The sequence below is a fragment of the Protopterus annectens genome, chromosome 1.part1, assembly GCF_019279795.1.
Source record: "Protopterus annectens isolate FY-2018-M chromosome 1.part1, PAN1.0, whole genome shotgun sequence".
Classification (NCBI taxonomy): Eukaryota; Metazoa; Chordata; order Ceratodontiformes; family Protopteridae; genus Protopterus; species Protopterus annectens.
This window is the reverse complement of record NC_056726.1, coordinates 769,134,418-769,160,609: the sequence shown is the minus strand read 5'-3', so window position 1 is coordinate 769,160,609 and position 26,192 is coordinate 769,134,418. Positions and strand designations below refer to the sequence as shown.

At 41.3% G+C, this 26,192-nt stretch overlaps 1 protein-coding gene across 3 annotated transcripts in view; it reads left to right on the top strand.

Annotated features, from left to right (window-relative positions):
• The window catches only part of TPGS2 (tubulin polyglutamylase complex subunit 2), a 612,577-nt gene that overhangs the window by 311,915 nt on the left and 274,470 nt on the right, over positions 1 to 26,192 (top strand). For all 3 annotated transcript variants that reach the window (XM_044078027.1, XM_044078035.1, XM_044078044.1), the window contains exon 2: positions 909 to 988. In XM_044078027.1, coding sequence (XP_043933962.1) covers positions 909 to 988 — 80 coding nt within the window. The remainder of the gene's footprint in view (positions 1 to 908; positions 989 to 26,192) is intronic.

Genomic DNA, 26,192 nt, shown 5'->3' with positions numbered 1-26,192 from the left:
ATGCATCCAAATCAACAAAAGAATGGGTTCACCAGAAGAAAATTAAAGTTTTAGAATAGGCCAGCCAGAGCCCAGACCTAAATCCAATAGAAATTCTATGGGGTGACCTGAAGAGGGCAGTGCACAAAAGATGGCGTCACAGTCTGACAGATTTAGAGCGCTTTTGCAAGGAAGAGTGGGCATATATTGCCAGGTCAAGATGTGCAGTGCTGATAGACTCCTACCCAAGAAGACTGAATGCTGTAATTAAATCAAAAGGTGCTTTAACAAAGTATTAGTTTAAGGGTGTGTACACTTTTGCAACCAGCTTTTTGTACGTTTTTTATTTTTTATATTTTTTCCCCTAACAGATTTGTTTGTTTTTCAATTGAATTGTACAGGCTATAGGTCACATTAAAGGTGGGAACAGTTTTGAAATTATTTATTGTGGTCTCATTTTTTTTATATCACAAAAACCTGACATTGTAACAGGGGTGTGTACACTTTTTATAGCCACTATAGATAGATATAGATACACACACACACACACACACAAACACACACGTACTTAAACTGATCGACACACCCAACATCCGTGACAATAACACCAACCACAGTATGTCAACAAAGCAAATGTCTACAGTCCACTACACATGTGTAAGGAAAACCCTCTCTACATACAGAAACAAAAATTAAAAAAAAAGAAAAAAACATTGCTTTTTGCAGGGGGGCAGTAAGTATAGTAAGTATATACACACACACACACATATACACACATGCATTTATATACTGAACTAAATATAGACAGGAACCGATATGTAGTACAGGTGTTGCACATGTATTATTTCAGATATGTATTAGAAATGTATAAGTGACACTTCCGTATGTTGTTGCTTCTGATTGTTAATGGAACTTGATTTTCATTTCAGAAAGTCGTCCAGGTGTTACAGAGCTTAATTTTCTGGAAAAACAGCCTGCAGAACGTCATAAAATCATCTCTTGGGAACAAGTGAGTCTTTGTTTGCAGTTACATATTCAGAAAGTTAGAAGAGATTCATATCACAATTGTAAAATTGTTTTCTGCTTTTCATTTGCCATAGCACTCCGGATTTGTAGGTTGCATTCACTTTGACATAAAACTAAACTCAAGAGACTGTTAAAGCTTTTTAAAAAATGACTATCCGCCATCACATTAACGTGGTGACCCAATCCCAGCCCTGAATTGTTTTATTTTTGTTATGCAGAGGTGGTAGCCTTTGTGTATTCTTCCTTCATCTTATCCTTGAAAGCACATCTGCATATACTCTGATGTAGCACAAGGAAGCAAAATATGTAAGTGGGAGTAGGAACTCAGTGCTCAGTACTTCTTCACTTGTACTATCCCTTCTACCATGAAAATACACCTGATTCACAGGAATGCATTCTAAAATTATTTATGCAGAGATGTTACACAGCAGTATATTAAGATAAGGGTTACATTATTTCTCTTAACTGCTCATACTCACTGTTTGACCTCCACAGAGTTGGCAGCCTTTGAGCTGTCTCCACTACTCACTTCATCTAAAACTTTCTAACATTGGCTGTAACACCTGTACCTTTTCTCTAGCATCACAGTAAGGTACTTGTAGTACAGATCTGCTGGCTGTTCATGCAAATTCCTGGTAGGCTACTTTTGTCTGAACCAATGCTGCTGTTGTAGTGATTTTGCAGACGGTATGTTCCCTAGTGCTGTGGTATTCACTGGCATCATAATATTATGCACATTACTACTGACATCATTTGGCATCCTTGCCACCCTCTACATTGTACAGGAGTGGTATTCTGCAGTTAGTTTACACTACCCCTCTTCAAGCAGGAAAGCTGTCCATTGGATGCAAGTTTCTGCTTACCATAACTGCTTTGTAACAATCATGGCTCCTTGATCCTCAGCCTTTGAAACAAACTGAATGGATATAAGCCCTGCCATATGTACGCTTACATTAAATTACACTGACATTGATCTTTATAAAGCTGTACGGGATAGCCCATTAATTGCATACAAGGTTTAATCAAAGAAAAAAAGGAAGAGAAAAAGACTAGTCCATAAAAACTGTATAGTCTCCTTCATAGGGAGTATGTCTGTTAATATGTAGATGCCTTCCTACCTTTTCATAGGAATGCATATGTTTGATTGCACTATTGTATGTGTTTGTGTCTGTGTGTGTGTGTGTGTACATATATATGTATGTAAGGGCTGCTGAACATTTTTCAAATCATTCTTCAGAATTTTGTGTAGGGAATCACATTAGAAAGGTAGTGCACATAGAAAAACAGATTTGTGTATCTGATCTGGTTAGTGGCAGTCCATCTTTCATTACGGAAGAAGCAAGGACTGGAGACAGTATGACATCCTGGTGCCTAAAGTTTCCCGACCTGCTTTAGTTGTTTAGTCTTTCTCCTATGCTGTAATGAACCATGATATCTTTCCTGTCCAGATTTATATTGCTGTGCTTCAGTTTCAACACTAGAAAATGGCCTCAGCCTATGTTTTTTTTAAGTTTTTATAAAAAAAAAAAAAAATTCAAACAGTGAATCTGATATTGTCAATTTTTCATCTCCTCCTCACATGTGGGTTTGTATCCGAGCCCTCCGATCCCACTCAGCCGTTAGCAAACTTGTGTCATTCGAAAAGCTCTTGGGTACCACCCCCTTACTCACAGTGCATCTCTCCTCGTTACCGCAGATCTTGTTTGCTGCTTTGTGAAAACGTGGTAATTCCAGCTAGCTCTTGGTGTCAGGTTGTAATTTTTCCTTTTTTCACTTCAAATTTCTTCAAACTTCAATAGATTTCAGTAGTATAATTCTTGTCTGTCCTTTTGTTGAAATTTTGCTCTGTTCTGGTGTTGCTTGCTACTTTATTTAGCTTACCTTTACTTCTTTTTCCTTCCTGCCAGTAACCATTTTTTTGATAGGTTTCTCCCCCCACCTTTTGCCCTTGAGGTATTTCTTGCCTAATATTGTTAGTAGGATTTTTTTTCACTCTCTCTCCCATCCTTGTGCCTGCCAAAAAAAAAAAATGTTCCTCTATTTTCTTGAGTGAGTGTTGTTCCCTTCCTCCTCTGTCATGCCGGAGAAACAGGAGAAACCGTGTGGTTTCAAGAAGAGCACGAAGTGCAGGCATAAGATTCTGTTTAGTGACTCACACTCCTTATGTGTATATTGTGTTGGACCTCTGCATTTACAGAACTGTGTGATATGTCATTCCTTTGACAATACAGCCTTAATTGACCGAAGGAACAAACTCCTTTTAAGAGGGATGTTGTCTTCTTCCTTTGATGAAGCTATTTCTGGAGCAAAGGATAAGTCAAGTTCAGCTTCTAAAACTAAATCAGCTCATTCGAGCCCTGCTTTGTCCTTGTCCTCCAAATCTTCGGACAAGGCCAAGAAAAGGCCTTTGTCTGCGCCAACCAATTTTTCAGAGCTGAAGTCCAAAAAGATAAAATCTCCCTCATCTCGGGAGTCTTGAATCCGACTGGAGCCTTCAGATCCAACCACTACTTCATCAGATCCAGCTTCTTTGGCTCTGATCTCATCTGGCAAGGATGGGTCAGATCCCATGCTTAGCCCTTTCAAGCCAATTTTGACTTTACAGAGGACTCTGTACTCTCCCTCATTTGACCAAGTTCCACTTCGTTTTGAGGTGGTACCTTACCCTGTTTGTGCTTTTTTCTTATCAAGTTCCACTTCTGCTTTGTCCCCCAGTTCGACCAGGAGTCTTACTGAAGAAAATGTGGAACTGATGATGCAGAAGATCTTATGGATGCAGGATATCACTGAGTCCCCCTGGACCTCGACCCTTTTGGCTCCAGGTCTACATAAACTGTCCACTCCCCGTCTTCCTCCTCCTCTGATTTTGAGGCAAGTTTTGGAGCTCACGGATCTGATACACCCAATGTCTTTGAGTTCAGATCCTAGTTTGTCCTCTTCCTCAGCTCAGACTTCCGCCCAGAGCTTATTGGCCTTTTCAGAGCTGGAGAGCTTCCGGAGCCGAAGTTTGCTTCGCAAACCCAGGTGCAGTTGACTCCCAGATCGTCAGAGCTGTTGATGCCCCTTGGAGAATCAGCAAATATGAGCTCAGCTCTGGTTTCAACACTGGGCAAAGCTGTCTTCTGGAAAGGGGGGGGGTCTCCATCCCGAAAGCATGGCTTATTGGGTCCAGAGTGCTTGTCCTTTCAGGACAGGGCAGCGTTTGGGGTTTGGAGAAGGCTGTGGCTGTCACTGCAGCAAAAAAGTCACCTTCCCCCTCAGATCCATTATCCCAGACAGATACTCAGCATTCTTCTTCTTCTTCCCATCTTGTTCCACAGGGGCAGTGGGAATTTAGGCTCCAGGATACCTGTCAGGGTAGCCCCTACTCTTTCAATACCTCCCCAGACTATCCCACTGAGGAGGTTGCTCCAAAGATGTTATGCAAGAGGAAGCATCTGGACTCCACAGAGGAGCCAGCCACTGAAGACATCAACCTCGATGAGGTGAAGGATCCCCACAGTCACCCCCTCCCAAAGAAGTTTCCTTTGGGGAGATACTGGAGATTCTCAAGCAGAGAGGTGACTGGAAGTCCAGCTACCCTTTACCCGAGGAGTCGGCATACCTGGCCGCCTTTGGTTCCCACACGTCTAACTCCTGGATGTTCATCGTGTTTCACTGTTGCAGTCATGACTGTAGGGTTCTCCCCTGCCGGCAGGCAGTCCTCGGTTGGCCAGAATCCCAAAGTCTGGGTCCGGTGTCGGCTGTTCAGCCATGCTCCCTGACGTCAGAGCGCCAGGAGTACAAAGCTGACAGCCAACGCCATGTTCTCCAGTCTTTCTTGCCGTGCGGTGATAGCAGTTCGCATTTGCCGGTCGGCTGACTCCTGACAATTTTTGCTAATCGTACTTCAGTCCGAAGACTTTCTTCTCCTACTCAAAGCTAAGTACCCGTTGAAACTTTTTTCTTGCTCCAGTCCGATGTCAGAAAAAGTTAATAATTGTATTTCTTGTGGGAAGCAAATACCTCATAAGGATTTTCATTCTGTACTGTATTCCTTGCTTAGGCCCTGACCACGACGTAGCTAGTTGTCGGTTTTGTGCTAGATTCAATCAACGTACGATTAAACGAAGGTACGATTTTGCATTTCATTACTTTGGTAGGCGCTTTAATTACAAAATGTCGTCAGATTCGGTTCCGGCTACCGGAGTTCACAAACGACGCAAGGATAAAGACAGGCCTCCGAGGTCCAAATCGGACGATATTGTACAAGCAGAGCCAGCTTCAGGTTCGGCCGTCATCAGTGAGGCGCTTTTGCAGCCCCTGTTGTCGGCCATTTCGGAACCGATGGCCGAAACGGACTCCCACGAGGAGCCAACTAGGCCTTTGAATATTTCTGTTGCAGGACCTTCGGACATTCCTCCTTCGGATGGGTCCGGAGCCGCTGTGCAGGTACCGGCTTTCGAAGGGGTTTTCAGGCCTACTCAGCTTCTAATAAAGGCAAAGCCAAAGACAAAGGCAAAGACTTCTTCTAAATCAAAGACTACAGCTCAGGCCTCTTCTGATCCGGCACCCAAGTCTCAGAAACAGTTACTTAAAATGGCGGAGGACTTACTTACTATGATTAGGGGTTCACATCCCCCTCCAGATAAAAGGTCAAGGCAGGAAGTGTATTATGACTCCTCTGATCAGGCTTCTGTTACTTCAGTTTCTTCTTCTGACCAGGAATATTTTTTCCCTCCTTATGAGGATTCTGATGCTGAGGAATCCATTCCTTCAGCTTCTCCCCCTGAGGATTTCTCTTTTGGGGAAACTTTACATGAAATGAGGGAACATTTTCACTGGGAAGGACAGGAGTACTTGGAATCTAAGAAAAGACTTAGGGATTTTCTTCTTCTTCCCCAACCTAGACCCCTGGCTATTCCTCCTATTTTGGATATTGTGGATGATGCTTTTTCGGAAGCTAACTTAACTCCGGACTCTTTTCCTCCAGCTCCTGTTAAGCCAGACGGATATTATAGGGTTCCTGATTCCCACCAGTTTTTATACAAGAATCCTACTGCTGATTCTGAAACCATTTCTCAGGGTTCTAAGGGGGTTAAGGCCGCTACTGCTAAAAAAACCCATTCCCACTGAGAAGGATTCCAGATCTTTAGAAGGATGGTGCAAAAAAGTGTACACTTCTGCTACTTTATCTATTAGGGCTTTAAACTGCCAATTTCATATGCTGAAATACCAGCAGTTTCTTCTGTCTGTTTTGAAACAAAAGCTAACTTCCATTTCTGCCTGTGCAGATGATAAGGAATTACATGACTTAATGCATGCCACTGAACAAGTTGGGAAGCATGGTTTACACTGTGGATTCGATGCCTTGGAGGCTTCTTGTAGGGCTGCTGCCTCTGGTACAGTCATTAGAAGGCATGCTTGGTTAAAGGAACAAAACTTGCCTGATCAAGTAAAAGCTAAGTTATTGGATGCTCCTGTTGAGCATAATGTTTTGTTTGGACCTAAGGCTGAAGAGGTGATTAAGAAGATGGAGGACAAGGCAAAATCCATGCAAACATTTAAAGATTTCTTACAAGTACAGCCACCCAGATTTAGTAGGAATTGGCCTACAAAAAATTGGTCCTTTCCCAATTCAGACAGGCCTCAGAGGGGTAGATACAGACGCTCCCGAGGAAGACCTCAAACGCAAGCCTCTTATAGACCAAGACAGTGGACTGCTTCCACCCCTAGGGGAGGAGAGGGCAGGTCGCAAGTTCATAGAAAACAGGCTCAATGACTCCCTCTGTTGGGCTGCAGGAACTTCTTGCCTGGAAGCCCCACTCGGAGGAAAACTTTCCCTTTTTCACCTAAATTGGACTCATATAACCCAAGACAAGTGGGTTCTGGATGTGGTTTCAAGAGGTTACAAATTCCATTTTCATACCGTACCAAGACCAAGCGGATGGCCGGATCTTCCAAAACATCAATGGTTAGAGGCCTTAAACCAGGTGGAGGCTCTCTTGGCTATGAAAGCCATAGAATTGGTTCCACTTTCAGAGATGGGACAAGGTTTTTACTCAAGGCTTTTTCTAGTCCCCAGAAAGCTAAATTCATGGAGACCCATTCTGGATCTGTCAGTCTTGAACACTTTTCTCGAGATACCAAATTTCAAGATGCTTACTGTTCAGCAGCTACTTCCAATGCTGACCAAATATGCATGGATGGTAACTTTGGATTTAAAGGAGGCATATTTACACATTCCCATCAGGCAGGAATGCAGAAAATACCTCAGGTTCAGGGCCGGATTGAGGCACTATCAATTCTCTGCGCTGCCCTTTGGATTGTCTACTGCGCCCAGGGTCTTCACCAAATGCCTGGCTCCAGTAGTAGCTTATTGCAGACTCAAGGGAATTCAAATTTACCCTTATCTGGACGATTGTCTAATTCAGGCAGACAGCAAGGATGTCTTACTCCAGCATCTAGAATTTGTTCAGAACCTTCTCAAGTTCCTGGGATTCTCTGTAAACATAAAAAAGTCAAATTTGACACCCTCTCAACAGATAACTTTTCTGGGTGCTCTTCTAAACACCACAACTCAGATGGCATTTCTGACATCCGAAAAACAATTACAGCTGGCTTCAATTTTCAAAACCTTGGCAACTTTAACTCAGCTTTCTGCAAGGAAATTCCTGCAGGCTTTGAGTTATATGGCCTCCTGCATCCTTCTCGTACCATATGCAAGACTACGTATGAGGAAAATCCAGTGGTACCTAAAAAGTGTATGGTCTCAGCATTGCCACAGTTTAGACATACAGATAACCGTCGTGCCTTGTCTCCAAAAGGAATTCCTTTGGTGGTCTAAGGCATGTACTCTAAACATAGGAAAACCATTCAGTCTGCCTCCAGCCACTCAGATACTAACCACGGACGCTTCAGATTATGCATGGGGAGCCCATTTTCAGGGCAACTGTCTGCAGGGCCTTTGGACAAAGGATCAGAAGCTCCTGCATATCAATTTAAAGGAAATGTTAGCCGTACAGAACGCTCTATTGGCTTTCAGGAATCTTCTACAACCAGGACAGCTACTGATACGGACAGACAACACCACAGTTATGTGGTACATAAACAAGCAAGGGGGATCTCATTCCTACCCCCTTTGCAGATTAGCCATGAATCTATGGAGCACAGCTCTAGCTTGCAAACTGGACCTTCAAGCTCAGCTTCTACCAGGGAAGCAAAACATCCTGGCAGACAGTCTGAGCAGAAACCTGTCAGATCCACACGAATGGATGCTGGACACCGAAATATTCAGGATGATTACAGCAGTCTGGGGATGTCCTCACATAGACCTCTTTGCATCCCACCTCAGTCATCAACTACAGATTTTTTGCACCAGGACTTTCCACAAGCTAGCTTGGAAAGTGGATGCTCTATCATTCAGTTGGAGAAACCTCTTGGGGTATGCCTTCCCGCCTCTACCTCTTCTTCCACTGGTGTTATTAAAGGTCAAACAGGACAAGCCCAAGATGATAATTTTGCTGGCCCCAAATTGGCCTCATCAATTTTGGTACCCAACTCTGAAAAACCTTTGTCTGGAGCCCTCGTTGGTATTACCTCAGACTCAGAATCTTCTGTCCCAGCACCAGGGTCAGGTTCTGCACTCCCATGTCAAAACTCTCAGCCTGGCGGCCTGGTTAATTCAGGGTCTTTGATTCATTCTCTCCTACCCAAGCAGGTTATGGATGTCATTTTAGAAGCCAGACGTCCTAGCACTAGAAAATCTTATGCAGGAAAATGGAAAAGATTTTGCTCCTGGATGCAGGCTCAGGATTCAGATCCTCTTATTCCTAACATTCCGCTGATTTTACTTTATCTGACAGACCTCTTACAAAAGGGTCTCTCTTTCTCTTCCATAAAGATCCATGCTTCTGCTATTTCTGCTCATTATAATACAGACCCTCCTATCTTTTCTCATCAGCTCATGAGACAGTTTCTCAGAGGAGCTAAAAACTTAAGGCCCCCTAGATCTCCTCCCATTCCTGCTTGGGATCTAAACTATGTTTTGGAAAAACTCACCTTACCTCCCTTTGAGCCTGCTGCCACTTCTGACATCAAGTTTTTATCTTGGAAGACAGCCATTCTGTTTGCTCTGACCTCTGCCAGGAGAATTTCGGAGTTGCAAGCTCTCATGGCTGTGGAACCTTATATTATTTTTCATCAAGACAGGGTGTCTTTAAGGACTAATCCTACTTTCATGCCTAAGGTGGTTTCCAAAGTGGCTTTAAATCAAACTATTCACTTGCCAACTTTTTTCCCCAGTCCTCAAAATAAGGGGGAAAGGATCTTGCATTCCTTGGATGTACACAGACAACTACGTTTTTACCTAGACAGAACCAAGGACATCAGGAAATCAGAGCAATTGTTTGTTTCTTATGCTTCAAGTTCCCGAGGTAAAGCCATTTCAAAACAGACCATTTCTAAATGGATTGCTCATGGAATCAGATTTTGTTATTCACACCATGGAAAGCAAATCCCAGGGAGTATAAGGACTCACTCTACCAGAGCTGCTGCCACTTCAGCTGCCTTCCCCAGGGGAGTTCCTACCAAAGACATTTTGGAAGCTGCAACTTGGAGTTCAGTGCATACTTTTTCCAAGCACTACAATCTACCTCTCTACTCTAAGTCTAGGGCAGGCTTTGCTTCTGCTGTCTTGCAGGGCCTTTTAGCCACCCCCTCTTCTTTATGACCACCTCCCTTTTATTCTGCTTTGGGATTCTACCCTACAGTCATGACTGCAACAGTGAAACACGATGAACATAGTACAGTTGTGTACACTTACCATAAATGTAGATGTTTGAGTGTCTTCACTGTTGCAGTCTGGGTTTCCCTCCCTCCTGTCCCCTCTTATTTTTTCTTTTGTGTGGTTCCCTTCTTCACCCTTCTTTTGAGGTGTATTTGCAAAGGGTATGGGATCTTACTCATTTTGGAGCACCTGACATTTGGGGCAAGAAAAACTGGAGAACATGGCGTCGGCTGTCAGCTTTGTACTCCTGGCGCTCTGATGTCAGGGAGCATGGCTGAACAGCCGACGCCGGACCCAGACTTTGGGATTCTGGCCGACCGAGGACTGTCTACCGGCAGGGGAGAACCCTACAGTCATGACTGCAACAGTGAAGACACTCAAACATCTACATTTATGGTAAGTGTACACAACTGTACTTTGTCTCTGCCCACTAATGAGCTCATAGATCTAATCTCACGGCAGATATGGGAGACACCAGACTCAATTGAGCTGATTCTCCAGAGACCAAATAAGATTATAACCGCTCCATCTGATAAGGCTTTCTGGACTAAGGGAGGTGCAGTAGATGCCATGGTCGTGGCGGCAGCAACCAAGAAAGAACTTTCCAAGGAGAGTTCAACTATCCATCCTCTAGTAAAGATTCTAGGACGATGGATTGATGTGGGAAGCATGTCTTTTCCTCAGCAACCTTTGCCTGCTGTCACTGAATTATCTATCTCATTTTACCAGGTTACAAAAGGGTTTTGATCAAGGAGCTATCACATACCCTTCAAGGAGCAGTAACTGAAGGAGCTAAAGAAAAAGTAACTTCCCAGTTAGTCACCCTACATTCAATTTCCAACTCTTCCATGAGGCTTATTGCCCACACAACTGAAAGAATGAGCAGAGTGGCAGGTTCCAACATTCCATGAGGAGGCATGCCTGGATGCACCTTTGTGATTTTGCAGAACCTTTTAAGTCTTTGTTCATCAACGCTTTGTTCGACGGCACTTTTTGGTCCCAAAATCAAGGATACGCTATCCAGGTGTGAGAAGGAAGGTAAAACCCTTTCTGCCATGGGCATATGTTTTTCAGCTTCTAAGAGACCCTATCCTAAAGGTCAGATAGGTAGCGGAAAAATGTGGTTCAAAAAGTTTCAAGGATCATATCAAGACACATGTGGAGAGTTTGCCCCCAGAGGCAGATGGGGAAACAACAAAGGAAGACATTCCCCTTGTGTCAGAGGAGGTCCACAAAACCAAGGTTCCTGGGAACCGTTCTCCTGGAATCCTTTTCAGTGCTGCTGAAAGAAAGCCCGATTGTCCACCTCTGTAGGCAATTGGGGGTTGTCTATCCCTGCATTGGAGAGTCTGGCAGAAGATAACGTCTGATGTGTGGGTGCAGAGGATAATATCCACGGGTTACCAAATTCCCTTTTCCAAACAACTACCTCCCAACAAGAAAATCCTGGATGTTTCACCCAGTCAAAGGGATCAAGCAGTCTCACAAATTCAAAAACTGCTAGAAAAAAAGAGTCATCCAAGAGGTCCCCCTCCCCCAGCCCAGGATTCGGAACTTACTCGAGGTTCTTTTTAGTTCCAAAGAAAACGGGACTGGAGACACTCCAGATGTTACCAATGCTTCTTGTTGGGAGCCAGTCATTACCAGTTCAGAGCTCTGCCCTTTGGTCTCACTACTGCCCCCAGAGTGTTCACCAAATGTATGGCAGTGGTTGCGGTTCACCTGAGACGACAAGGATTCTGGGTGTTTCCATACTTGGACAATTGGCTCATTTCCGCTCAGACCAGGCATCTACTAGTTTACGCAAGACACTTTGTTCTTCAACTTTGTTCAGAACTAGGCATAACCATAAATCATCAAAAATCTCATCTGGAACTCACACAAACAACAGAGTTCATAGGAGCCCTGCTGGACACAACTCAGATAATTTCCAAACTACCCCCTTCCAGAGTATTAACAATCAAAAGGCAGACCACAAGATTAATCAGAAGCAAAAGGATAGCTGCCCATCATGTTCTATAGGCCTTGGTCTCTATGGCTGCTGCAATTGTGTTGGTTCCGCTGGCCAGGTTTCACATGCAAATTTTGCAATGGCTTCTAGCCTCTCAGTGGTCAATAATTCATCATCCAATGTCTCGTCAGATCCTCATAACGGACTTATGCAAAAAAGATCTCGCGTGGTGGATTCATTCACAAGAGGTGACATAGGGTTGACCATTTGTTCCCCCTCAACCACAGGCTATGGTGACCATGGATGCTTCTCAGACAGGTGGTGGGGCACTATCTGGGAAAGACTGTCCAAGGTACCTGGTCTGCATAAGAGGCCAAGCTCCACATAAATGTCCTAGAGATGAGGGTGGTGCTGTTAGTATTGCAGGCATTTCATTCTTCCCTTCCTCTAGGGATGGTAGCAATTCAGTCAGACAACATGTCAGTAGTATGGTGCATAAACAAGCAAGGAGGAACCAGATTGTACCCTGTCTGTCAGGAAGTGCTGAGGGTGTGGCAATGGGCGATCTTATCTAACCACTTTCTGATAGCAACACATATTCCGGGGAAATCCAGTGTCATAGCAGACAAGCTGAGTAGAGCCATTCTCATGCCACATGAATGGTCACTCAACCAAAAAGTTGAGGAGAATGTTTTCCACATATGGGGCCAGCCTTGCTGCAATCCTTTTGCTTCTCCCCTAAACAACAAATGCAGCAAACTACTTTGCCCTGATTCCCCAACATGGGCAAACCCCAAGGGATGCTGTGATACATGATTGGCCCCCCGGACTTCTGTATGCCTTTCCTCCTGTTCCATTGATCCCCAGATTTCTTCAAAAAGCCAGAAGGATGAAGAGGACAGTAATCCACATTGCACCATATTGACCCTGGCAAATCTGTTTCCCCTTTCTTTATTCTCATCTACAGAAGGATCCCTGGCTTCTGGATCCCTTTCCAGACCTGTTGTCGCATCAGACAGGAATGACTCATCCCAGCCTTCACAATCTCAAGCTGACAGATTGGTTCCTCCACTTCCATTGATTGCCAGACAACCTATGCTCTCCTCCCCCCAGTCCGTCATATCTTGATGTCCTCCCATAAGCCATCTACTCAGAAACTATATAGTAGTAAATGGAAGAGGTTTGTACTCTGGGCACAAAAACACAATATGGATCCAGTCACGGCTCTCATTCATTTAATTGTAGAATTTCTAGCCCACCTTTTCAGTAATGGAGCAGTGGTGTCTACTATTAAGGTGCAGTTAGCAGCCATTTTGAATTTTCATGCTGGTTTAATAACTTGTCCTTGAATTTACAGAAACTTTGCAAAGCCTTCTTAAACAGGACCAATGTTGTTAAAACATCCATACAAGGACCTTTCTCCCCCTTGGGATTTAAATCTGGTTGTGCATCTGATTACTCAGCCCCCATTCGAGCCTGCAGCAACAGCTGATTTGGCTTAGTGGTGTGTTGCTCTGACTCTAGTGCATAGGGTCCTGGGTTCGAGACTTGGCAGGGCTGGTTATTTAACTCCAGCTCTACTCAGTGGCATACCGCCTGCTCAGAGGCGATCTGTGCCTGACGTATAAAGCCATGTCCAACCCGGAATTAATGGACATGCTGTACCTCAGAAAATCCAAATCCCATCGAGCTACGTGCTCGAGAGACTTGAACCTCAACACTGAAATAAATAGGACATGCTGGAGGTACAGATTCATAACCCAGAGGCTCCTTTCACTCTGAAATAAAATCCCATTCCAGGTTAGGCAGAGTCCCTCACTTGACTCTCTTCAAGGGGAATCTTGATGAGTGGATGGGAGATCGTAGGTTTACCCCGGGTATCACTTCTGTGTCACTGTTAGACAGAGGCACAGTATACTAACCTCGAAAAAGGGCATAGCAAAATTAATTTAAAATGGGTGGCGAAAGCCAAACACACTCTGGCTAGGCTTATAAATGCCCTAGGGCAGATAGCCTAGTATGAACCTATGAACTTGTGATCTTAAGTATCTTTCTTGGAAGACTCTCTTTTTGGTAGCTATCACATCTGCGAGACGGATATCAGAACTTCAAGCGCTGTCTTTTCACCCTCCGTATTTGATTTTTCATGAAGACAGAGTCGCTTTGTGTACCAACCTTTTTTTCTTGCCCAAAGTTGTTTCTCAAAAAAAATATTAATCAGACTATACATTTGTCAGTTTTCTTCCCTAATTTTAGTAATAAAAGCGAATATGTTCTACTTCTTTTGGATGTTCATAGACAGTTACATTTCTACTTACATAGAACCAAAAAGTTTCAGAGAGCAAAACAACTGTTCATTGTATTTGCAGGACCTAGGAAAGGCCTTCCCATTACCAAAGTTACCCTATCAAAGTGGCTTTCTAATTGTATTCCCTTTATTTACACTTCAAAAGGCATGAAGCCTGTTAAGTTCATTTGGCCTCATTCTACCAGAGCAATGGCTGCTTCTGCAGTCTTCTAGACCAATGCTTCCTTGGATGATATTTGCAAAGCTGCCAGTTGGGCAAACCATCCTATCTTTATCATTCATTACAAATTGGATTTGGTCTCCATGGGAAGGGCTTCCTTTGGAGCGATGGTTCTGAGGAACATTCTCTCGTGAGTGCTCCCTGGATAAAGGTAGCTGGGGACTCTGTCCCACATGTGAGGAGGAGATGAAAAATTGACAATATCAGATAAAGACGTTATGTACTCACCATAATGTACCATCTGTATTGTCGATTTTTCATTTCTCCTCACAATCCCACCCTCCAGCCACCATCCTTGAATTCCTGGTTGAATGGGAAGATGATTTCTAGGGTTAGATTACATTTCATTTGACTCCAGAAATCACTTCACTTAAGGCTCTTTTGTGTGTTAAATATTACACCTTCTCTTCCTACTAGTATAATTATAACAAAAAAGATCTGAGGTAAGGGGGAGAGATGCGATGCATTTTGGGTAAGGGGAAGGTACCCAAGAGTTTCTTGGTTGCCACGAGCTTGCTAATGGCTGAGATGGACCCAAGGGCTCAGATCCGAACCCACATGTGAGGAGAGATGAAAAATCAACAATACAGATGGAATGTTATGATGAGTACAGAACTTCTTTTTTACAATCTACTTTCTTATTTAGGACTGTATTGCCCATTTTCTTGTCCCCTAAATTTTTTTTTTGAGTGGAGTAAAAATGGTTTTATTATTTTGCTTCAGGTCTTTCTCTTTTGTCATGTCTCTGTACTGAAGTTTTTATAATGTTTTTCTTCTTTTAGAAGTTTATTCTTTATCCTGTAATGTCATATTCTGAATTTTTAATATACAAGATATAATTATCTACAAATGGTGCAAGGGTTTCCTAATTGTTACACCATTTGTATTCCTGAATTCAAAAACCCCTTATCTTTTTGGCTGCATACTCCAAGAATATAAAAAAAAGAAGAGGCAGAAGGACATCCTTGCCTTGTCCCTTTCAAACTCAGCTTCTCAGAAAGGATTTTTTCTACCTTTATTTTTGGATCTAATCTATCATATATACTCCTTATTAACTTTGCTGTACTATCTGGACAAACAGTTACTAACATTGCCCTGGTCATGAATTCCTTGCATACCTTATCAAATGCTTTTTGTACAATAACATTGCCCTTCTCTTGAATTCCCTGCATACCTTATAAAATGATTTATGTACAATGAACTAATCGGCATCAATGGATTTTTTTATAACTGAATTACTTCTGAATAATCGTTCTGCTAAGGATATTAAATGTTTGTGTACTTTCCACAGAACCACATTGTTTCATATATGCTAGTTTTGTTAGAATTTTTTAACCACCCACTTAGAGATTTATAGACATAAACATGTTGTAGCTATGATTTAGGGTTGAAATTTATCGATATAAGGACTGCAGGATTCTTGCCCTCCTTTTTTAACAATACCACGACTACCTCCCTCAACAATGCAGGTATTAATCCCCCACCGCCTTCAAAACATTGTTAAACTGTGCCTTCTGAAGTTTCAACAAGGCACTTTCCTCCTAACTTTCAATTTTCTGTAGGAATTTCTTCCCCTCCTGGTGGTTTTCATGTCGATTGAGTATACATCAACATTTTTATTTCTTCTTTATCATTCCTGGATGTTAATTTCTGTGCCTCCACATCACCAAGCTTTGGAATATCTGCATTTTCCAAAAAATGCTTCCAGTTGTATTTCTTCCTGAGCCCCATCCTCATCTGCTGTTTATAAAGTTTCATAAACTCACCAAAATGTCTCCATTAACTCTTTAGGATTATTTGTTAACCACCTTGTCTTGGGGTCACTGAGTTCTGCGACAGCACTTTCCACTTTTTTTGTCTATGTCTTTATGCTAATAATTTTGTTGCTCTGAGATTGCTGTCAAAAATGTTTAATTGTGTTCTTCCTAAGCGTATGCATATTATCCAAATACTCTGTAAGCCTCCCCTTCTCTGTAGTCCACTATTTCTGTCTCTTCCATTGCTTCCACTACATTTTTAAAATCCATCTTTGCTTTATCCCATGCACTGGCTAGCCGCTCAGAAACAATTTCTTTCTGACTAATAACTCTCAAATTTTGCCTGTTTTCCATTCCTTAAATTCCATTGTTTTTAGTAAATATGGAGGGGAATGCCAATATCTTTTGTTTATTTTAGTTTCTTGTTGTATCTTTATCTTACCTCTTATAGTTGTCAGATGTTTTATTGGATGAGTCTCAAAGTTTTCAGCCAAATGAACATGCTGCTGTGAAATATAATTTCTGTTTAGCCTAGCATATCCTAAATATTGTATCTTAGAGAGTAACATATAATAACTGCCTTTGAATTACTGCTATTGAATTAACATCCTCCAGACCAAATATTTTAATATACTTCTTTAAAAATCTACTTTTTGTAGTTTCCCTTCTAGGACTGTATGAACACATCTTCACTGCTAAATGCTAAATTCTAGCGTCCAACTATAAGTAAATTATTCTAAGCTCCATAACTATAGTCTTAGGGGGCTATAATTACATCCTAAGGTAAACCTATTTCCCTGCCAGTGTTCCATCTTTGGCACAAATCTTCTTTTATTGTCGTCTTTTTCCTCTTCTATCACAAGCCGGAGCCCCACATCCTGTTAATATAACAACACCCCTTTTCCTTTGTCCCTAATTTTCTGCCAAATATTTACACAGAAATCATTTTTTTAATGTTCATTTCTTTAGTTATGTTAACATGGCAATTTCTTAATATAATCCGCTACTCCTTGTTTTTTTTTTTCTGTGTCTGTACAGTCACCTTTTACATCCTACGTTAAAACTGACACTAAGAACTGAGGAAAGGTCATCAGCTCATCAGCAGTTGAATTCTGCTCACTGGAAGAAGAGTATTTAAAGTGAGACTGTTTGCAGCATTGCCGTAAGTCTGATGAAGTTCAGGCAGGGACCTGAACGAAAAACGCATGTTTTTGCGTTTCACGATACTGTTCTGTCTTTGGATTGTGGTACAGTTTCTATTAAACCATTGGATTTTACTACTTCGGAGTAGCGTGGCTTTTTACTGTTTTTGCCAAGGTTACCTCACCGCTTGTTTTCGTGAACTTTTTGGCTCCCGCCAGCACTCGCCAGCCAGGATACTATTGTGGCACTTCCTCCCATCTTTGTGGTTTGTAAAACTGACACTAAGCCATTCTGTCATTTTAAATTTTGCACTCCTTTATAATGCATGTCACTTCTGTTATATGAATTCTTTGTATTGGTAGCTTATGTATACCTTGTAACACTTGAATAACAAGACTTTTTACATAATTACAGTTTCACACATTTGTATGATCTCATGTCACATGTTTCCAACCAGTTCAATTCATTGTATTCCTCTCCATGTCCTTTCGACACACTGCAAGACTAACAAGAGCAGAACTTTCCCCCTCCACTTAGGAGCCACTGCTCCAAATCGACGTGCACTGTCTAAACATCTCTTTAATTGATATTTCCTTATTTAGAGTGCATTAATTGAGTTCTATCAGTATCCACTAGACCAGTCTTGCTTCTAGAATCTGTCTAAGCCAAGTGATCTATTCATGGCAAAACACTGCTGGTGCCTTCACTGTACACTGTAAAACTAACATTTACCTTTCAGTCTTCACTTTCCTTTCATTTTTTTAATATGTTAAACTTGATGAAATGGAGAAAGACACCACCTTGGACTAATAACATTTTTTAATCTGTTTTTCCTAACCTTATGTAAATAATTCCTTATTTACTTATAACCCAACCCCCAGCAGCTACATTAACTTTTATGATTATGTAAACAATTCCTTATTTACTCATAATCCAACCCCCAGCATCTACAGATGGCAACATTTTTAAATCTGTCCTGGTACTTCCCAGCTTTTCTTCTCGTGCTACAATGTAGCAATTAGGAAACAGTTTCTTCAAATGATTAGGAAACAGTTTCTTCAACTGATGCACTATTCATTGTTGTGTTATGGCTTTTGCAGATTACATTTAGAAAGATACATTATTGCCTTTATATTACTAATCAAACTAAGTAACGCCCTAGAAAAAAAACATTTTTCCCTCACAAATACAATAACATTGCACAACGCACTTTACATTACTATATTACATTTTACAATAATATTAAATTATTTAGCAGAAGATATATTTAAAAATGTTTTTAATGTGATATTCCTTTTCTTCGTTTAGTTCCATCTTGAGCAACAGTAACATAAAGGGAGATTCATATGCTTTGATGCCCAACCAGTTTGAAATAACATATGGTGGGGTTGGTGTTCCTCAGTTCTCCAACTATTTATGAAGTTCTGTTTATTATTAGACTTCTTCACAGCCCTCGCCTTCTCACCATGCTATCTTATGATTCAGATCGCAACTTCTCCTGACTGGTACAAAACAAAATTCATGTTTTCCGATTCTCATACTAGTTAAGTGGGAGTAATGCTTTACAGTATTCACCTAATTGTTAGTCTTATTCCAGTTCCTCTACTTCTCGCTGTATCAGCATCTGGTTTGAATCTATGATCCTCCTGGTCATTCTTGGGTTTTTCTCTGCTGCTCAAGCATTTTCTATTGGAACAAGGTAAAGAGTATCACTGGCCCAGCCGTTCTTGGACCCTCCTGTACTTTTAAAGGGTCATAAACCAGAATACCCTTCATCTTTATCACTGGAGTTCTGTTGAATGAACTTTATCTCCTCAAAGGCTTGCACAACCACCATATACATTTTCAACCTACCTGAAAAATATATATTTTGAAAAACACTGCATGTAATAGTGTGAATTTCACAACAACCTGTCAGCAATTCATGTTTAAAATGATCAATTAAAACAAGGGGACACATACATTATTAGAAAATAAACCCTCTTAACATTTTACATTATTATACATTGCATTCACTCTAACATTACATAACTTGTTCAATCCCTGCCTTCCCTGAAACCCCACTCCTCATCCAGAACATTATTCTACATGTATTGTTCCCTCAAATTCCATTTATTTTTATCTATTTTGCCCCTTTCTTTTTCCTAATGATCCAACCTCCAGTTCTTTTAATTCATTTACAGTATTCTGTACTTCAATTACAAGTAGTTTTCAATTCCATTTTCTAGTAATTGTTTTCTTGGCAGCCAGTGAAGAAATATTTTAAAAAATTGTAGACCTGGAAGATAAAGTTCTTGGTATGTGTAGGCAATTTAGATCCTACATTGTAGCTAAAAAAACATTTTCTTCATTGTAGTCATTTGCTCCCTGAACATTTTTGACAGAGTACTCTGTAGGGAATTTTTTAAATTTGCCAACTCATTACACTCCCAAAAATCATGTCACCAGTTCATAGGAAGTATAGGATCATAGGAAGTTCTCTCTTTCTCATCACACTTACAGCATTTGGAGCATACCTAAGGAAACATTCTCTGAAGTCTGCTTGGTATATTATATCATCTATAAAAGTACTTCCAAGTAAAAATCCTAAACTTTTTTGATGGTGTTGCATACTTGGGAGCTATGTAAGTGTCCTCCCATTTTTCCTCTGTAAATTGGGCCTCTCAGTAACTCCTAATAGCCAGAATAAACTTACTCATCTTTTGTCTAGTATAGACAGAATAATCATTTTGTACCCTGACATTGCCAGTTTTCATTGCCTTTCCTTTTGCCACATTTTTTTCAGAAGCATCTCCTGCTGGTATGACTGCATTTTAACCAGTATGGGTCTCTGCTGATTTCTAAAGACTAAATTTGGAGCATAGATGCAATGCAAACACTTGATTAATAAACACGCCTGTGGAACTTGAGCCCATCTACTTATCTGTACCTTCTAACTTCTCTGGTATTGCAGAAGCCTCATGTTTTCTCTTTGAACTTTATCTTCCAGGTCTACAATTTTTTTAAATATTTTTTCATTTGATGCCTCAATCTGTGCCATTCTCTCATTCATTTCAGTTTTTGACTTATTAGTTAATCAGATTATTGAATAGGTGTTCTGTTTTTTTCCAACCATTTTTTCATTTTGTTCTTATATATTTGAAAGTCCCAGTTAGTTTAATCACTTATGAACACATCTCATTTGTTGTTTTATTTCTTTGCATTTACTTGAAGTCATCAACTGCATAAGTGGTGCAGATAAGTTTGCTTCCTTTTGAACAGCCACAAGGATCTTCTTATCTACAACCTTTTCTTCTCCTTTTCTAGTTGACTTTTTCTTATGATGTTCATCATATTGATCACTGCTGCCGTAGCCTTAGCTATCTGTGTTATATCCTACCAGGGATATAACAGCCGGCCAGCTTCCAAAACATCAGGGCACCTTCCATGTGCCCAAATTGTTAGCTCAAGCTGAGCTGACTTCTTCTTCTTCTTCTTCTTTTGGCTTTTTCCCGATTAGGGGTTGCCGCAGCAGATCACCTGTCTGCTCATGATTGGCAGTGGAGTTTTACGGTGTCGAGTTGCCAGCCCGGCGCCCAACCTTCCACAGAAGGCACACACGCACGCACTCACATCTAGGGCCGATTTAGAGTGTCCAATCCACCTACAGCATGTCTTTGGGATGTGGGAGGAAACCGGAGCACCCAGAGGAAACCCATGCTACCACAGGGAGGACATTTAGACTCTGCACAGAAGGCACCCCAGCTGAGGATCGAACCGGAGAACCTCTTGCTGTGAGGTGGCAATGCTAAACGCTGCACCACCGTGGCCGCCCTTCTCAAGCTGAGCTGACTAAAAGACAAATTTAGGCACCAAGCCCTTCAGACCTTTACAGCTATTGAAGAGTACACACTGCAAAGGCTTTTGAGGATCAGTGGTCGGCTTGGTGCTGTTCCTTTGCTGGGCAGATAAGTTCCCTTTGGGGGAAACCTCAGTTTTCTAAATGTTTGTGTTCTGTTACTTTCCTCTTCAGGAAAGTTATTTTAAAGCTACGAGTCTTGTGTTTTAATGGGCTGTCAAGAGATTGTATTGTAGTTTTAAACTGGAGCACTCCTTTTTCTTGTCAGTTTAAAAGTTGTGTAAAGTAACGGAAAACCTTTTTTCGTGGAGAACTAGTGTTTGTTTTACTTTTTTGGGGCTGGCAAAGTGTAAGAGCTTTTTACTGTGTTTTTCCATGGAAAAAGTGATAGACTTGTTGTTGTTTTACTGACATTTGCTGCTTGTCTTCCCTGGGAAAGAGGCACCATTTTTGTCTTGACCATGGAACAAACTACAGGTCTACAGTTGGTCCTTCTTCCAGCCATAAAAAGAAAAAGTTAAGAAAACAGCATTTGCCAGCAGAGCAGGCTAGCAGTTTGCCTCAGCAGCAGGTCGGTGACTTTGCTGTGGCCATTTGTTGTACCTCAGACCACTCATCTTTTACCCTGGATCCCTCTGATGTATCAAATTGACCTTACCTCTGTGGACTGGGGGTTGGCCACATCATCTGTGGCTGTTGGGTACACTCAGTGGGCAAGGGAGAGCTACTGCTTGCTATTAGTAACACCATTAACCCTATGTTTTCCATCAAAAAGAAAGAGAAAACTAAGCCTCTGTCTACTCCTCCACATATTTCCTTAAACAGGACTAGTTTACTATGTCTGGCTCAAGGTTTAATTCAGGCTATTCATCCTTCTTGTAAAGTAGTTTCTGGTAAAATAAAGAGGGATACCTCTTTTTTAAAAAAGATTCTGAATCTGAACAGGAATTTGAAGGGACAGATACAGGGTTTTCTTCTTGGATTTTTGGTTCAGACTCTGAAGAGAGCTCAGTTTTGATTCTCCCTGTGGGGGTTTCTGTTATCTCAAACTATTGCTAGAATGTGCCAGTATTTTCAGTGGAAGAACACTGAGGTTTTTTTTTGTCCCTCAGAAAATACTATGGGGTTTGCATAAAGAATTTTCAGAATCTATACCCATTCCTCATTTTCTGTCTACTTTAGAGGTTGTGTGTGTTAGTATCTGCAGTTTTCCTGGGGTCTATATTATAAGAGCGAAAGCACTAAGTTGTGAATGCTCTAAAGATCGAAAATGCCAGACCTCAAACTCGCTATTGTGGGGGGGCTGTGCCCCCCATACCCCCGCTAAATATATATACCAACTCCGAGATCGCACTACAGTGAGGAAAGGGCAGCTATTCCAATCTTCATTGTACTGCGATTTCACAAGAAGCACTTCAAGGTCCGGCATTTTTCGATCTTTATAGTGTTTGCAATTTAGTGCTTTCGCTCTTATAATATAGACCTGTTTTCCTGATAGTCAGCTAGCCAGCTGCCCCTAAAAAGGCAGCTAGGATGTATAAAGTTCCCCAGTCTTTTAACTATAGTAAAAAAGTATATACTTCTGCAACTTTGACTTGAAGAATTTTGAATTGTCAGGCTTATATGTTAACGTTTGATCTGACTAATTGAAAAAGTATGAGGAATGTTTTATCTGCAGTTTCTTCTTGTGAGGAAAAATGTGCTTTAAGTAATTTAGTTTATCTGATGTTGTTAATCTTCATTAATTCCTTACTGATGGGTGTCGGTTCCATCCTTGGAACCGAGTCGGCCATGTAACAAGCTCGTGCCAGACAAAAAAAACTCTCGAGCTAAGCTTTACCCATAGTGCTCCTGTCACTGTTACCCAAATCTCGTTTGCTGCATAGATATTAAGACGTGTCAAGCCAGCTCTCAGCTAAGTACTATAAAAATTATTATTCTAAAACACTTTTTTCACAGAATTTCAACTCTTTTATATTTGTAAACCATTCTTTAGTCGTTAATCTTTTACCCTTCTATAGAGTGAATTTCCCTTACCTCCTTACCGACTTGGTAATCTTAGTACTACCATCTTTGGTACAGGCCTTCCCTTTCTCCTTCTTTCTCTACTTTTTTCCCCTTCTCTTTGAGGTAATCTATATACCATTGTTGTATTTCTCTTCCCTTTAAAAAAAAAAAAAAACTCATATTTGTCTCTTCCTTTTAGAGTGTGCATTGTACTTTTCTTGGAGCATATTTTTTTAATAGTGGATCTGATGTTAATCTTCTTTCCATTCATCACTGATGGCTTCGGTTCCAAGCCCTCGGAACCGAGTTGGCCTTTTTTTACTAAGCTCATGCCAGCCAAAACACTCTTGAGCTAAGTCTCTACCCAGAATGCCCTTCTCCCTGTTACCTCAGATCTCGTTTGCTGCATAGCTGTAAAGCCACGTTTCAGCCGAGCTCTCAGCTAAGTGGAACTTTTTTGATATTTGCGTGAAAAATTTTGGATATCTTCTGGTAACAGCTCTGCATTATACTCTCTCCCTGGCAAAATTTTTTGAAATAACGATACATCGGGAGAAATCAAACCTTACCCCTACACAATGAAAAGAGTTCATTGGAGCAGTGTTCAGTACTCAGTCCTGTCTGGTATTGCTCCCAATTCACAGACTCTTATCGATTGAGGCTTCAGCTCCAGGTGATACTCTCTCAAACAAGAGTCTCTGCAAGGGAAGTTCTTCAGGCCCTAGGTTCTATGGCAGCATCAATCCAAATAGTGCCTCTAGCAAAGCTACATATACGGATTCTGCAGTGGCTCCTTCTGTGTCAGTGGTTCCCAAACTATCATCCCCTAGATTACCAGATTCGAATAACCAACTCCTGCAAACAGGACCTGCTTTGGTGGACGAGGCCAGACATAGAACTTTGGAGTCATCCATTTCAATCTCCTCTGCCACCAGCCATTGTGACCATGGATTCTTCCCTGATCTGGTGTGTGTGTGTGTGTGTGTGTGTGTGGGGGCATTTCCAGGGAAAAACTGTCCAGGGCACATGGTCCACCTCAGAGGCCCACCTGCATATCAATATTCTGGAACTGAGAGCTGTGCTGTTAGAGTTGCAGGACTTCTATTCGGCTCTCCCTTCCAGGACAATTGCAATTCAATCAGACAATGTGTCAGTGGTCTGGTATATCAGATAGCAAGGAGGAACCAAGTCCTACCCCCTATGTTGAGAAGCCATGAGAATTTGGCGGTGGGCAATAGCTTCCAACCACGGGGGGGGGGGCATTTCCAGGGAAAAACTGTCCAGGGCACATGGTCCACCTCAGAGGCCCACCTGCATATCAATATTCTGGAACTGAGAGCTGTGCTGTTAGAGTTGCAGGACTTCTATTCGGCTCTCCCTTCCAGGACAATTGCAATTCAATCAGACAATGTGTCAGTGGTCTGGTATATCAGATAGCAAGGAGGAACCAAGTCCTACCCCCTATGTTGAGAAGCCATGAGAATTTGGCGGTGGGCAATAGCTTCCAACCACTTTCTGTTAGCAGTGCATATTCCAGGGAACTCCAATGTGATTGCGGACAAACTGAGCAGGTGCATTGTCATGCCTCATGAGTGATCCCTCAAACACAAGGTGGCGTCAGTAATCTTAAGCCACTGAGGCCAGCCTTGCTGCGATCTTTTCTCCTCCCCATCAAACAAGTGCAGCAGTTATTTCGCCCTACTCCCCCCCCCCCCAGAGGGGGAGTTACCGAGGGATACTGTGATCCACGATTGGCCCATGGGACTTCTTTATGCTTATCCTCCCATCCCTCTGATCCCACAATTTCTAAAGAAAGCTCTTCGGTTGAGATGCAAGGTGATACTCATAGCCCCATTTTGGCCTCAACAAGTTTGGTTCCCCTTCCTTCGGCCTCACCTAGTATACCCGCCGTGGATTCTGGACCCTCTACCAGATCTGATTACTCACCCCCAAGGGTTGAGTCACCCACATCTGTCCAGTCTCAAGCGGACAGCTTGGTTTCTCCACTTCCACTAGTCACCAGGCAAGCTAATCTCTCCTGACAATACGACCAAGTGAAAGATCCAACACTGTTTATTGCCCTCTCTCTAGCGCCTCGGCTTACGCCTTCAAGGAGAATGAATATCACAAACATTTCAAAAGTATTTATATCATACAAAAGCAGCAATTAAGAAACCAATAAAACAATTAAACAATCAATCACAACATCCTTCATTCATAAAAATACTTTCCAATTGCATTCCACATTAATACCACTGGGTGTCAGTGTGTCATACTTCAATATAAAAACAGTCTCTTTATATAAAAGTTTTTGTTTAACTAAATCACTATTATTATCTATCGTAATATGTCCCAGAACTGTTGCCAATAAACCATCTGGTTGACTATTATGATGGTCTTTAAAGTGCAATGCTAAAGGACTTTCCACTTTCTTATTCTTTATGTCCCTTACATGTTCCTGAAGTCTGACCTTGAAAGCTCTTTTACTTTCTCCTATATAAAACAGTCCACATGGACATTTTAAAGCATATACTATTGCTTCTGTATTACAAGAAAAGATCCCATAGGATTTAAAATTTCTACCATTAATATATTCAAAAGTTCTACTAATGTATTTACACGAAATACACTTTCCACACTGATATGTACCCATTAAACCTATCTCTAATTTTAAATTAGTATTAGGTCTAGAATATCTAGCATGTACTAACATATCTTTGAGGTTTCTGCCTCTTTTATAAGAAAATATAATATTTGTTGGAATAGCTTTTGCTAAATCTTTATATTTAAATAAAAAAGGCCAGTACTTCTGTACTGCCTTTTTAACTTCTTCTGTTATTAAATCATATGTTAAAACCAAAAACATTTGTTTATCAGAACAATTATTTTTCTCTTTTTTCATCTTATTTCTTTTATTTTCATTTATATGTGATCCTTCACTTCTTGCTCTTTGTAAGGATAATATAACTTCTTTTTCATTATAATTTCTCCTAATAAATAGCTCTACAGTTTTCTTTAGCTCTATTTCCAATTCATGACTATTATTACACAGCCTCATAATTCTAGTGAATTCCCCATATGGCAAAGATTTTATGAGATGAAAAGGATGGTGACTTTGCCCATCTAAAAAATGTAGATTTTCAAACTTTCTATAAATTCTTGTAATTATCTTACCATTATTCATACCTTCTAAAGT